Here is a 15,399-nt window from a genome sequence, read left to right on the forward strand (position 1 = left end):
TGACATCACGCATTTCGTGGATCCTATTTAATAGACCCAATTTGATCATGATTATTCTTGGTCTCAGTTCAGTGTGTGTGCTATATATAAATCCCTTATTCGTTTTTCTTTTCTTTCTTTTTTTCATATTTTGTTTATTTGCTGGTGAGATTGAAGCCTTTGTTTGTGCAACTCCTTTCTTCAGTTGCCTGTGGACAGTTGTGGCAAACAGTCAGGTTGTTTGCCCACAAAACATACCCCTGTAGACCAAGAGGTCAGTTGACAAGTGGGAGCATATATTTTTTCTTGGGGAATGTAAAATTCTCTTGCATGACCTCTTCTATCTGCTGAATAGATTGGTTGTTTCATTTATAAGGTCATGGTATTCATCTTGATTGCTTGATTTTGGTCAGTCCTGTGTATGTTATGTGTTTCATTGGAACAATCTTGGATTACATCTTCTTTCATGTCTCCATACAACCCCCAGCCCCAACACACCACTCCCCATGACCTCTACCATTACCTCTTTATTACTGCCATTGTCACAGTGTATTGTGAAAGGGGGTTTCAAATACAGCCCCACTGTGAAGTCTTAAAAGAACGTTGATCGCCTTATGTAGCATCTGGCTATTTGACCTTTATCCTGATCCATCAGCAAGAAATAAAGGACATTGTCTCAGAATTTTGAGGCCCTTCACAGGAACTTAAGAGTGGGAGAGAACAATTTCTTTGGGTGGTGTGGTTTTCTGTTCCTTTTGTTTACTGGTGTGCATACTGGTGGGAAGAATTCTGCAGCATTTAGTTGAAGCAAGTCATGCACTGTTTTCAGTCAAACTCTTTGCACTTATCTAGTGTTTTGTATGAAATATCCAAACTAGTCCTGGCACCATTTAGATTTGGTTTTACTTTTGGTTAGTTTCGTTTGTTTTAGCTTTCCAGCTAAAGTGAGATTATAGTTGGTAGAAATAGTGTGGTATGAACAGGAAAATGGACCATGTATACGTGTAAATGTGTAACTGGCCCTCAGGCAGATTGCATACTGCAGCTGTGCAACAACAGCACAGGGAATGATAGGTTATGAAGGGCAGTGTCCCAGTCACAGGTATGTTACGGAGGGTACTGGACACCTGGCTTTTCTCTGTGTCCGTCAGAAGCTGTGCACAGCAATGACAGATTGTGTGAAACCTGCAGTTGTTTTATTATATGTGAACACTGGTCAGATCAGGAAGGGAACAGTGCAGGTGGTCTTAAGTGAAGAATTTTAGGATAGCGCATACATATGAATTTGCTTATGAGTGAAGTGCAGAAATCCATACTTAGAACTATGTTATGACAAATGTAGATAATGTTAACTAGCTCTAGTGAAGTAAATTGAACTGGGCAATATTAGCATAATCATGGACTTTATTGTTAAAACTAGCTCTGTTGAAGTACATTGAACTAAGTGATTTTAACATAAGGAGATAATGAACTAAGTGATTTTAACATATAGAGATAATGTTAAAAACTAGCTGTTATGAAGTACATAGAAGTAAATTTCCACAAAAGGAGAGAATGTTAAAACTAGCTGTTGTGGAGTACATGGAACTATGTAACACCAAAAGTCATTAAAAGTCATTCTTATGAAGAAAAAAAAAAGGAGAATTGTAGTTTTCAGACACCTGTTAATTAATGAACAAAGAGAATTGCTGTCACTTGCTTGAAGCTGTTTACTGAGGAGGGTGGAAAGAAGTGAGGACACATAGAATAGAGACGTCTGTGGGAAAACTACAAGAACAAAAATAAACCACTTCAGTTTGTACTGCACACACATCATCCACATGTATATCCATATTTTTATTATACTGGCGCACTCATACAGGCATACATTGTGTGTGCGTGTGTGTGGCTATTAACTGTATTTAATGAACTGAATAAGATATCAGGGAAGTGAAAAAATAACTATACTGTAGATCTGTTGAGCACGTTTGTGATTACTGTTCAGAAAAACGGTGTATTTACATGGATGTGTTTGTCCAAAGCTCTGGTTAATGAAATGGACATTGCGCCTGTCTCAACTGATAAATAACAGCATAAACAAATAAAAGAATACGTAAATGAATAAACACCTGTCTCTTTTAATGGAGCTGGGGGATTTATTGCCCATTTCAAACGTTGTGATCAGCCGTGCGCCCAGAAGTCAAAGCCCAGGAACTTACTGGAAAATTATTTTTCAGCTTGCATGTGATGGTAGTCTCAGAACTTTAGAGAAGAGGTTGTTTGACTGAATGTTCACAAATTGTCTTCTGTAACTGTTTTACTGCCGACTTTTTTTTCCAGCTGCTGCAGACTGTGACATTGTTTTCACAGAATGGAAATGAATTCCTGTGTATGGTCTTGTTTCAGCACTATGGAAAACTGACTCTGTTGGATTGTACCTTGGTGGAGGACCCCAATTCTGACATTTTCTACTTTGATGAGGAGAGTAAGTATACATCATTACATGGGAATATTTTGTGTGCGAGTATATATGTGTGTGGGTGGGGGTCTGTGTGTGTGTGTGTGTGTGCGTGCGCGCGCACACGCATGTGGATCTGGGTCTGGATCTCTGTGTGGGTGTTAGGTACAGCAGAGGAAGATGTGCTCCTCTCTTTTCTCTCCTCTTTTTTCCTATCTCTTTCTGTTTGTCTCTCTTACCGCCTGTGCATGTCTTTCTTTCCTTCCATTAATCAGTCCTTCCACTTTTCTTTTCCACACTCCCATCATCTCACTCTGTGTTTGTTCAGTCTCTGTGTGTCTGTCTGTCAGTCTGTTCTTGTCTCCCTGTGTCTCACCTTCTCTCCAGTCTCTGCCTTTCCCCCTCTCTCTCCCTCTGCATTGCTCTTGCTTCTTGTCTCTCTGTGCATACATGTATGAGCTCATCATAAAAATGTGTGCTCACACATACACCCTCTCTCTCACACACACACACACACGCACACGCACATGCACACATGGATGTTTGACATGAGTTCAGGACAAACATGATGTATTTTAGAAGTGAGGTTTGAATCAAAGTTTGTGAAATTAGTTTGCAGACCATATATTTGATTTTCATCCTAAGTTTGAAAGCCCAATTAAGATATAAAAAATTCTAAGATTAGCACTTGTTTTGTTTTGTTTTTTGTCTTTTTGTGACACTCACTTATGGGTATACAGTGTTTTTGAGAGGGTTGATTTTATTCATAGAACGTTAGAATTTTGTGGACAAGGTGACAAGTGGTTTTCTTTCATATATATGTGATTAACTTATTAAGGGAAAAAAATATTTTCTTTGCTTAATCAAACATCTTTTGAAAACTGGAGTCTCAGGAAATTGAAGAACCACCATAGCTATCAGTTTTCAAAATTTGAACATGCTTTGCAACACTCAACACTGGATGCCAGTGAAACAAAGCATACATTTCAAGATGTTCCTTACCTTAAAATCTCTGAAGGACCAAAGCTTTTACTCAAGATTGATGTTCAGATTCAAGCCTCACTTTGTAAATGAAAATGAACTGGCCATTTACACATCTTTTGCTAAATAACACAGTAACACATGGTTTTTGTTCACATTAACATTTGGACTTCATTGCCTTGTGATATTAACTTCTTTGTGCTTTGTTATGCATTTACATCCACTCATTGACTATTAATCTTTGATCTCTTCATTCTTGTGAACTAGTTTCACTGTTGTCGGAATAGTAGCGCTTGTTGAGATCATGTGTGTCTGTGTGTGTGTACACATAATTATATACATGCATGTGGTTGTGTGCATACATGCATGCATGTGTAGTGTGTGTGTGTGCATGTGTCTCTGTGTGTGTGTGTGTGTGTGTGTGCAAGGAGAATTATAGAAATGATAAACAAGAGAGATGACTTGTACTTTGATAAAAGCAAAAGCTGTTAATCTGCCATTAAAACATTTCAGATTTCTGATTGGCCACAAAACACCTATTCCGGTGACACTTTTTTCCCCCCTCTTTCAGCTCCTTCTTTCATTCTGTGTCTCCTCTTCAAAAAGGAATTTATGTGTATTGATGGTAACCCTGGTGATTTGAACAGTTGGTACAGCAAACCTGTCCAAGTCTTTCTGTCTTCCTTCCTCCCTTCAGCTTTGTATTGTACAGTATTGATTTCTCATCACAATGGATCTGCCGGCAAGTGAAACTCAGTGCTTGGCTCCACCTGTGGAGAGCACGTTGGTGTAGTGTGGTACCACCTGTGTTTTGTGCACCTGTGTCTGTCTTCACCATAGGGAGTGTCATTTGTCTTCTTTTTTTTTTCCCCCTTACTGTTTCAGCACAAAGTCTGGTTGTTTGGTTTCACAGAATAAGAGGATATTCGTGTATACCTTGATCTGTTGAAACAGTGACGGAAAAATACAAAACGAAGAAATGGTGTGATGACGGCTGCTCCAAGTGACAACACATGCATACACATACATGCACACAAACATGTGCTCAGGCTCACACCTCCCATGCAAAGGCTCTCTCTATCTCTCTCTCTGTCTCTCCTTCCCCCCCCCCCCCCTCTCTCTCTCACTTTCTCCATTTCAACCTTTTCTCCCTGACACACACATTCTCTCTGTCTCTCTCTCTATCTCTCTTTCTCTCTGTTTCTCTATTTTTTTCTTTTCTCTTTTCAGCATGTATGCATGCATGTACACACTTACAGACATACATACGCACACACCTCCATTGATCCAACACAGTGGACATGTGCATAAATTGTTTTTATGGATGTGATTCATGCGGATGTTATCATGTTTGAATATCCAAGCGTGTATTGCTTGTGTGTGTTTGTGAGCACACCATGAGTTTATGCGTGTACACGTGTTTGTGTGTATGTATGTGCTTGTGTGTTAAGAGAAAGAGATATTTAATGTTTAAACTGCTAGGTATGTTGGACAATATGCAGGTCTGCAAACAGCTTTTGACCAGCCCACAGCTTATGCTTTTAATCACCTTCTCTGTAACTGCCAGGGTCCATGTCGCTATTTTCATCCTGGGAATCTGTGCATGTTTGTGGACAATCTGATGATGACAGCACCTTGAATTTGGAGGAGTGATCTAGTGGAGAGAATTCCCGCCCTGGCTTAAGAGTACAGACCTTGTGTTTGATTCTAGCATCACCCTTGGATTTCTTTCCCTCTTTGTTAAACCCTGAGTGGTGTGGGTGTTGTCTTTCAAAGAACAAAGGTCTTTTGGGCAGCTGGCCCCAAGAACCCAGAGAAACAAAACTAATGCCCTTTGGTGACATCATGCAAAGAAAGTGACTTCTCAAAAAAGTAACCTGCTGCCATTGCAATTAAGCCCTGGGCTGGGCTGTATTAGCTGCTTGCTTTGCATTCAGATTTTTTTAATACTCAAGTTAAATATATATATATATATATATATATATATATTTGTCTGTCTGTTGGGTGTTTCAGCTTGTTCACACTGTTGCTTCATCATGTACACATGTCTCTTTGCAAATTTTTTTCTAATTGAAAAGAAAACAATATTTGGAGTCAGAAAAAAAAAAGAAAAAAAAGGTTACACCACCCAGTAGCGATGCACTCTTAGGGAGAGCAGTCCAATTTCACACACACAGAAATATGTTGACAAAAGAGTAACACAGTGCAATACAGTACATTGTCCCTGTCCAGATGGTATGGAGAAAAATAAATGATTTTCTGATGAGAATGTTACGATAAATGATTGTCTGACAATGGTGCTGATGTCATTCCCTGACAGCCTCATCGGTGGACTCCATCGTGAGCCTCAACAGCCAGACGGCGGCAGCCAACCTGTTGCCCAACTCCACGGGACCGGAGCGGGAGTGCAAGGTGGACTACAATGGGCTGGATTTCCGTCTGATCGTGGACACCAAGAGTGGTCCGCCCATCACCATCACCCTTGTCGCCTCCACCCTGCATGAGAAGGCAGCCTGGTGCAGTGACATCAGTCAGGTCAGTGCCTGTGGATGTCCTGTGTGTGTGGCTGTGGTTTGCTGTTTTAGAAGAGAGCAGGGTAACCTCACCTGGGCAGCCATTCACTGCAGATGGTAGACGCAAGAATAAGGTGAAAGAACACCTGGCACAGAACACTCGAAGGAGAGCTCAAGACCCTGAAGCATACCTTGGGTACCTTTCAGAGACTGGTCAAAAACAGATGAGAGTTGCATATTTTTGTTGCAGTGCTAAATGCTAGAGGGTAAAATGGGTAGTAAGTATGTGTGGATGGGTGTGTGTGTGTGTGTGCTTGCATGGGTGTTGCAAGGAGAGGTGGACCAATGGACCACTCAAGAGAAAGAGAGGGCACAGCTCACATACTTGGCAACGCATCCTGGTAGAAGATCTTTAAAACAGGATCTACCTTGGAGTGTACAAAGAGAAGTGCCACAGACTGACCAATACTGAGGCCTACTGTGAACACCCTAAGCTCAGCTAGCATGCTCTTGGAAAGAGGACACCATCCTCTGCAGGTCGTTCTTATTGGATGCTTTCTTATCTGTTGCCTCATGAATGAAGCTCCATGGTTTGAGCCTTGCAACCAGCCTCTCAATATTGAACATCTGCTGATCAGCTGCTGGGATGTACATGATATTAGGCACAAACATAAACATGTTGGACTTGGTTTATATCTTACTTGGACTGAACGAGAAGCAGATGATTTTGTCTTTGTAATGTTATTTTGATTGACCTTTTAACTTTATTTGATTTCTCTTAGATTGGCTTTAAGAACTGACGAGTTATCAGTCCTGAAATGGCCCCTTAGCAGTCAGCCGATCCATAAGCAACATGATTTGATTTGATTTTTGGTTTGGTTGGTCGGTTGGTGAGTAGGTTGACTTGTTCAGTTGCTGACAGTTGTGCTTTTCGTGGTTTCAGTGTATTGAAAATCTGCACTACAGCGACCTACTGAACAGCTCCATGAGTGAGTCGTCTTCAGTTACTATGCCCCAATCTGTCAGGTAAGTCACCATTTACTTGAACTCCATCTTTACCGCTGTCGTTCTGTATACATATATACAACGCTGTCTGTCCTAAATGTCCCCAATTCAATTTTGCCTCTCCAACCCCCCTTCTTTTGAGTTGGTCACTTTTCGTTGCAGTGATAATGTATGTGGTTTGGTTGATTTTGGTCTGTGTCTGCACTCATTTTCAATCTTTGTTGTTTGCGTTGGTCAAGCTTAGTGGGTTCTGTTCCCCTCAGTTGTTTTCTGCACTCTGTGGGTTAGTGATCTGTGTGGGGGGTGATGGGAGGGAGTCTGTGTATATCTCTGTGTGTTTGTGTTCTGTGTGCTGTCAAATGTACTCACACTCACAAGACAGACATGGATAAACTGAATTGTAGGTCAGCTTCATTGACAGTATACTGAAGTAAATTATGTTGAGAAAGGTAATAGACTGATCTAGGCAGTTACAGGCCTATTAACCCAACAAAATGCTATTTGCAATGTACCGAAACAGGTTGTTAGAGATCTTGTGGAAGCACATATTATATATTTATATATATATAGATAGATATATATATATGAGTTTCAAGCTGGTTTATCATGCATGGCTCAGTTAACAGATGATGGATGGTTTTACAGTGCTTATTGGACATAAGGAGGCTTTCATTTATCTTGACTTCAGTAAGGCTTTTGATTCTAATCCCCATGAAAGACTGAACCTTAAACATCAGTCTTATAGTATAACAGGCAATTTCTTGAAATGGAATGGAAACTGTCTTAAAGACAGAATACAATGGCTGTATTATCAGAAGAGGCTTGGACATTCAGTGGCATATCCCAGGGTATCATTTTAGGACCAGTCCTTTTTACATTTTTGAAATTTGCCTCCAGTTTGTACGACTACTGAATGTTATATTGAAATTTATCTTGTCGTTCAAAAAAACTTTCAGTGTATGTGCGTGCACATGCGCGCGCGCGCACACACACACACACACACACACACAAAATTCTCTCTCTCTCTCTCTCTCTCTCTCTCTCTCTCTCTCTCTCTCTCTCTCTCTCCTATTCCCTCTTTCCACACAAGAAACTGATTGTAATGAATGTGGTTATTTTCTGTTATTATTTTAGTAGAGTAGAATGGCAATAGTGCCAAAGCAGTTTGCTTTCCTTAACCTTTTGATTTTCATTTTGCTTCAGTAGAACTTTTTTGTTGATAGTTTAGATAATAATTCTCCATTTCTGTTCTAGTTTTACTTTGTTTTTGATAACAGTTATTTATTTTGTGCAACTTATATTTTTTGTCATTTTAAATGTAGCTGTTCAGTATTTTTTTATGTAGTTGTATAAAAATTTCAGTAGAACTTAGTTATGCTGTGAATGTTTTCATTTGTATTCAAAGCTCATGAGTAGTCAGCTAGTAGAAATGTTCACACCATTTCTACCAAATATCAGTTTTAGATATATTGATGGTCAGATGATTTAGGGCATTTGGTATACCTTTGGATGAATGAGAAGATTCATTATTTCATAACAATACAATATAGCATACTCATTTGCTTTTGATTGGTAATATGAGTGTAGCTGAGAAGATTGTTTAAAGTAGTCTTGGAAAATACAGTAGTAAGTTCATGAAAGAATTTGATCTTTGTTTAAATGTGATGAATTTTGTTTGCAAAATAACAAAGCAAGGAGACAAAACAGATGATTCAACCAGACAGCCACCCCTGCAAAATCCTTCACTTGTGTGTTTTTGTTTGTGAACTATCTGTTATTTCCTGAAGGGGTCTCTTTGTATGACCATATGGGGTTCACTTGTATAACTGTTTTTTTTCTTCCTTTTATGTGTTGATGAACACGGAAATGATTGTATGTGCCACTGAAAAAAAAGCTTTTGCTTTGTTGTCAAATTCATGACAATATTATTCCCACAGTGCACAAGGCAAATCAAGATGTGCTTTGAGCTTACATTGTACCTGTTATATACACTGCCCAGTGCTTTTAACTTTGTCCAAGATCACCTTTATAGAGAAGATGGGCATAGATTAATACTAAACCACATTGTCAGATTAATACTTATCCACCCAATCAACTTATTCCAAAAAAAATAATAAATGCCCGTCAGTTCAGTAGCAGATGACTAACTTAACCAGAGTAGCATTAGAGACAGGCATCGTACAGCCTCTGCATGCAGTGTAAACATAACAGATAATGATATTTCTATAACAGAAGCAAACGCTTTTATCAAGATAGCTGACTGCTTTCTTAAACAACCAAACAGTGTACTGTGTTCATAAATGCGGCTCTGACCATATGACTGCAGTCAGGAATCAGGCAGATCAGACAACAGAACAATTCAAAACTCCCTGGGAAGCCGCCAAGAAACATTTGTATGCATCACAGCAGGCACTACTGGAAGCCACCAAAGTGACTCAGCAGAAGCACAGGTCTCTTTTGATCCATAATCTCACAGTAATCTTGATAGTTCTTAATGGACTGCTGAAGCTGAGATTGTGATAGAATAAACTCAGAACATGTTGGATCTGTGCATATAAGGGATTTTAGGGGAGTGGGATGAGGGTAGTGGCACTGAAGAGGTGCAGTAGACAAGACAGACACCTAAACAGATTAGGTAGTTCAGTAAGTCATCTTTATAACCTAGGATAAATTCCATCATATACTCTGATAGTCATTTTCATTAAAACAAGTAAATGAATAAAATTACTAAGTAAACAAATAAAAGGCTCAACACAAACTGTGCCTCAGTGTGTGTGTTTGATTTTTATGAACGTTTGTTTTTCAATTTGCAATGAACCAAATTGTATTTCACCCAGCAGTTTCTGTCCCCACAACTGGCCTTTTCTATGAAAAAAAAAAACTGTACTGTACTGCCAGATGCAATGGATGTCATACTGCATTATTGTTGTAAGCATCAACCATGTGAAGTTTTTCGTGTTGCGCCTTAACACATTTGGCACATGTTGTTTTTGTACGCCTCTCATCGCTACGCTGCATGCAGGTTCATCCATAGTACCCAGATATGGTGAGTCACACTTGGACATGGATTCACTTCTTTTCTCTTTTTTTTTTTTTTTTTTTTTTTGGTGTGGCATTTTTGATTCACAATGTATGCATTTTTTAACTGGACATTTTTTCCAGAGAATTTTGCCTCTGCATTTTCATTGATGTTGTTGCGGCTGCCATGACTGCATTCCTCAGTATGCATGAGTCTGTCTTTTCCAGTATTTAATAAGATTTTTGAGTGTTCTGTATTTCATCCTGTCACTGAGTGACTGTCCAAGAAAATGTGGACTGCGTCACTGTGTGTACTCTGACTTCATGCCGTCAGTTGCCAGTGTTTGTTTGTTTGTTTGTTTTGCTTTGATTGTACTGTCATCAAAGACTTGCCTTGTCATATTGGATGCTTTAACCACGGGAAAATTACTCTTGTGTGTAAAAACAAATACAGCAGTTCAGAAAACGGATCCTGATTCACACATACCTTGAGAAATTATCACGAGTCAGTAATTATTCCAATCAGGACTGATTTTGTCTTTGCACCTGACAGGCATAAATGTTTCAAGACTCAAGTCTCTTGGAATTTCTGCCTTTAAAGTTTCCTCAGCACGGCCCCCCACAGCCCATGTTGAAAGGGACAAATAGAGAGAGGGTGTTCTGGACAGAGACAAAAAAAAAGAAAGAAAAAAAACAACTGAGAGAGGGGTGATTTTAGGAACAGTACATGAAGTGTCAGTATATGATTATTGTTTGTCATATTTTCACAGTATGGAGAGTTTAAAATCAATGTTTTCTGCATATGGAAAAGTTTGTTCAAAATGAATACGTGTATTTCCAACAACAACAAAGAAGAAACAGAAATCAAAGAAATGTTGAAAAATCTGTTACACAGTCAGTATATCTGAATAGGAGAAATTGTGACTGAAACAATTTTGTCAAAACTCATTACAAAAATTGTCAACCCTAACAGTGTTAATGTATGTAGTTTTATTCAAACATGTGTTTGGTTGCATTTTGTGTGTGTGTGTGTAATTTGGATACTTGAACTGACCCATAACTTTCATATCTGTGTTCATCCATCCCAGTATAGACAATGAAAAGATTCCATTCCTCAGCTGCAAAAACCAAAATGGGATCAACAAAATATGCACAGTTGTGACAGTGCAGCTTCTTGGACTCTACCAAGATTATCGGTTGTTTCTCTTGTTAGATTAACGACTTCTCTTTTATGAAATCCATCAACTAATTTTCCATAACTGTACTTAAATATTTAATTTTATCCACCCTCCATCTACCAGGTTTCCCCAAACTCACCATTCATACCTGCCTCACCCACTTCTCCTACCTTTTAAATGGTAACATTCAAATGTATGTAATACTCTTTTTTTTTTTTTAAATGTCTACAACCACCAGTATGTGTGACAGGAAATTAACCAAAATTCCCCCTCCTTGAATAACTGTCATATTGTAAATTTCCTGTATATTAGTGGATGGTTTCAGCTCGGAGTATCCTGTTGTCATGGTCCATATTTCTGTGAAACACTGCTGGCTCTGCTGTTTACATGTTGTTTTATTGCGAGGACAGTCCTGTCCATACATTTGTGGGGATGGTCTAGTGCTTTAATTATCTTTAAAGAAGTCAGTGACTGTTTGAAGCATCTTGGTGTGATTTATACTTGTGACATACAATAGATTTTTTTATTGTCATTTAAGCTTTTCAGTTAATTTTATTCAGCTAATTTCAAAGAATTGGTGCTAATGATAGTTCTGTTCAGGTTGCTGGTACATTTCAAATTAGCAAACATTTGTGACAGGATGTTTCAGGAGCTTCTTAAACCTGCATTTCCATTGTTCCTGCAGTCCTGAAATGGCCCTGTGTGGTCAGCTGGACAATAAACAGCAATATCAAATGTTGTCATCATTGTTATTCTGTGCATGTGCAAGTTTCATTGACCATGATCTTTACCAAAGATGAAGGAATAAGTAAACTATTTAACAGATCATGGTATAAAGAAATGGGATCCATTTGCATCAGTCACATCATGTCACATTTTTCTTCTTTTATTCAATGATTTTGGCCATTGCTCACATTTTGATTGGGGTATTTTGGCACGCACAGTTTCTTCATTGTCTGTTTTGTGGTTATTTTTTGAGAACTTGAATAATTGTCCCATGTTTGCGTTTTCGTGCTTTTTGGCATTTAGCTTGTGACTGTGATTTACCCTTTTTAAATCAGGCACATGCACTTTCTATCATGTCTCACAGAATACTTTGAAGGCAAAATTTGCCTCATTTTGTATTTTCGGTAAATCATTGAATTTCATTAGCATTGTTGTCAGCGTAGTGTTTGCTCAGTCTTTTCTTTGTATGAGAATGGTTCTACTTTTTTCTTCACAAACCAGCTCTGTTTACAGCCTCATTCAAACAAGCTGACCTTTTACAATTTTGTAAATATTTTGTTCTACATGGCACTTGTCTGTTGCAACTTCATTCTTGTCTTCAGTAAGAAAGGGCTCTTTGGGGTTATGTAATGAAGCAAATGACATATGTTATGAAAAGTATCATCTTATAAATGTTGCACACAAAGCCATTTTCATTTCCCCCTAGAGAACTGAGAAAAAGGGGGTGGTGGATGGGGTTGGAAAGCGTTTTGTCTGATGCATTGGTCAGGGAATCGGGTTTCCCAATACCATTCTTTAATGGACATTTCACTGCATTTTTGGCCCAGACTATGGAAACAATTTAAGTGGGTGTGTTTTCACCATGGGAAGTTCACATTTTGATGGTTTAGGTTCTGAGTTTCTTTCCTTGTACTGCAAGGGGGCATGGAACACTCTTCAGTCTGTCTCTGTCTCTGGCTTTGTCTGTCTCTCTGTTGTTTGGATTCCAGTCATTGTTTCTGGCACTACTCAATGTCTCTCTCTCCCTCTCTCTCTTCCTCTCCCCCCACCCCCCACCCTCCCCCTCTGTCTCTCTCTCCAGTTCTTTCAAGAATATTTAGCATCATAATTATTTTGCAACTAATTCAGAGTAAAGCAATGTGCGCATATGTATAATATTTCTCAGTCACATTCAGCTTGCTGTCTGATAGCAGAATTGTATTACAAGCAGAAAAGATATCAGCTTCTGATTTTAAAAAGAATGATAACAGTGATGATGACATCATAAAAAGTCTACAATGATGACAATAATGAAATGGATAAACTGACAGATATAATATAAAACTTTTTTTTAAAAACCTGATAGATATGTTCCTCCATAGAATGGTGTCTTTCTGTGCAAGATTCTAGTGGATGTTGGTATTGTCTCAGGACTGTGCTGTTGAAACCAGCATTATGTGTGCATGAGCTGGTGTGTGCGTGTGACTTTGTGCATCTGTGTGTCTGTGTCTGCCTTTGTAATGAGTGTGATTTATCAGTTCTGAAGGATTATCAATATAATTATGTGTGCATATTTTTCTGCTTTATGTAAACAGTTTGATAAGTATGGTGTACTTGTCTTTAAAGATAATGTTGTTCCTGTTACCAGTGTATATATGTGCCATGTATTGCTGTGTTCCTGTGTACAGATCAAAACATGTATGTGTATGTGTGTCTTTCATCATATTTGTCCTACTTTTCTGTTGCTTTAACAAACTATATATAATTTAGTCTACTCTTCTCTTATATTCTTTCTACTAGATATAAGACTGCAAGGATAATCCAGTTTTTATCAAACTTGGTTCAGCAGTTCACCATGGCAACAGCGTGATCAGAGGTTCAAGGTCATAGGGCAAATGGCAGGTCACAACACAGTGCATGGTGATAATTTGGAAAAAGTTGTCACTAAAGAGATAAGGTCTTTCATGCAACCTTTATCAAGATAAAGCTACTACAATGATTGGTTATGGGGGGGGGGGTATGCAATTTGCTTTTCCAGTCACTCTGTTGCCATCAGATTTGGTTCAATAATTGGTTATGGTCAAAACATTCATTCAAGTCAAGAGGGGGTCAGGGGGGGTTATGCAGTTTGCTTTTCCAGTCACTCTGTTGCCATCAGATTTGGTTCAATAATTGGTTATGGTCAAAACATTCATTCAAGTCAAGAGGGGGTCAGGGGGGTTATGCAATTTGCTTTTCCAGTCATTCTATTGCCATCAAATTTGGTTCAATAATTGGTTATGGTCAGAACATTCATTCAAGTCAAGAGGGGGTCAAAGCAGTATGTAATTTGAAAAGTCCCATTGCAGGATGATATTGTTTACAGTGTATTTTCTTTTTCATTAAATTCCTGCATGGGTATTACTCCTGAGTCTTGAAGGTCCTGCCTCTTGTTTCTAAAAGATCATCAAACATTACTAATTACTAACCCTGACCCGGACCCTGACCCTAGTTCATTATTATGCCAGGGTTCCAGCTGGTATCCTCTCTCTCCTTCTTTCTCTCTTTCTCTCTTTTCCTCTCTGTCTCTGTCTGTCTGCCTCTCTCTCTCTCTCTCTCTCTCTTTGATTTCTGTGTGTGTGTGTGTGTGTGTGTGTCTTCCTGTCTGTCGGTCTGTTGTCTCTCTGTCTCTGTCCGTCTGTCTGCCTGTCTGTGTGTGTGTGTGTGTGTGTGTGATTTCTATATGTGTGTGTGTGTCTCTCTCTCTTCGTGTCTGTTCTGTCTCTCTCTCTTCGTGTCTGTTCTGTCTCTCTGTCTCTGTCTCTCTCTCGCTCTCTCTCCCTCTCCCTGTGTGTGATTTCTATATTTTATATATGTGTGTGTGTGTCTCTCTCTTCTTGTCTGTTCTCTCTCTCTCTCTCTCTCTCTCTCTCTCTCTCTCTTCCCCTGACTGTCTGATGGTGATCACATCATTTCATAGTTCAGTGCTCCTGGTAACGGTCCTCACCCTATGAATAGCCCCTGAGCTGGGCTGTGCAGGTCATTAGTTGGCTGTGGGGGTATTGATGTTTCTAAACATAAACCTATTATAGTCCGCGCTTTCCAAGACTTTTTTCTTGTCCCACTGCTTCAGTGTTGGCAATATGTATGTGTTATTTTGTAGCTTTTGGGGGGCACAAGGGGGATTGGGGTGGGTGGAGTAGGGGGTTGTAGCAGATTCCTTTTTTTTTTTTTTCTTTTTTCTTTTTTTTTTTTTTTTTTTTTTTTTTTTTTGTTGTTGTTGTTTGTTTCTGCCCATCTCTTGTATGTCTCTTCCTCTTTCTCTCTCACTTCCTCTATTGGATTGCTGCATTCTATATGATTCTTAATGGATTTTGATATTGTCTTGATAATGTGCACTTCAAACAAGCATCTCTGTCTCTCTCTCTCTCTCTCTCTCTCTCTCTCTCTCTCTCTCTCTCTCTCTCTCTCTCTCTCTCTGTAGCCCCTGCATATGTTTCTGATATTCAGACACATGACATACTGGACAGAACAGAATCAGATCATCTCCTTCTTTTGTTGTGCTTTGATAGACAGACTGCTTACACATTTACCAGATATCCTG

The 15,399-nt window shown here is 39.0% G+C and overlaps 1 protein-coding gene across 2 annotated transcripts in view; it reads left to right on the forward strand.

The window, feature by feature from the left end:
• LOC143296908 (ras-specific guanine nucleotide-releasing factor 2-like) overlaps nucleotides 1-15,399 on the forward strand; it is a 316,971-nt gene that overhangs the window by 237,352 nt on the left and 64,220 nt on the right. Inside the window, exons 11-14 of one of the 2 annotated variants that reach the window (XM_076608906.1) lie at nucleotides 2,365-2,443; nucleotides 5,718-5,932; nucleotides 6,854-6,936; nucleotides 9,938-9,961. In XM_076608906.1, the coding sequence (XP_076465021.1) occupies nucleotides 2,365-2,443; nucleotides 5,718-5,932; nucleotides 6,854-6,936; nucleotides 9,938-9,961 (401 nt within the window). The remainder of the gene's footprint in view (nucleotides 1-2,364; nucleotides 2,444-5,717; nucleotides 5,933-6,853; nucleotides 6,937-9,937; nucleotides 9,962-15,399) is intronic. The other variant, XM_076608907.1, reaches the window with a different exon arrangement.

This window comes from Babylonia areolata, chromosome 22 (genome assembly GCF_041734735.1).
Source record: "Babylonia areolata isolate BAREFJ2019XMU chromosome 22, ASM4173473v1, whole genome shotgun sequence".
In the NCBI taxonomy this organism is placed as follows: domain Eukaryota; kingdom Metazoa; phylum Mollusca; class Gastropoda; order Neogastropoda; family Buccinidae; genus Babylonia; species Babylonia areolata.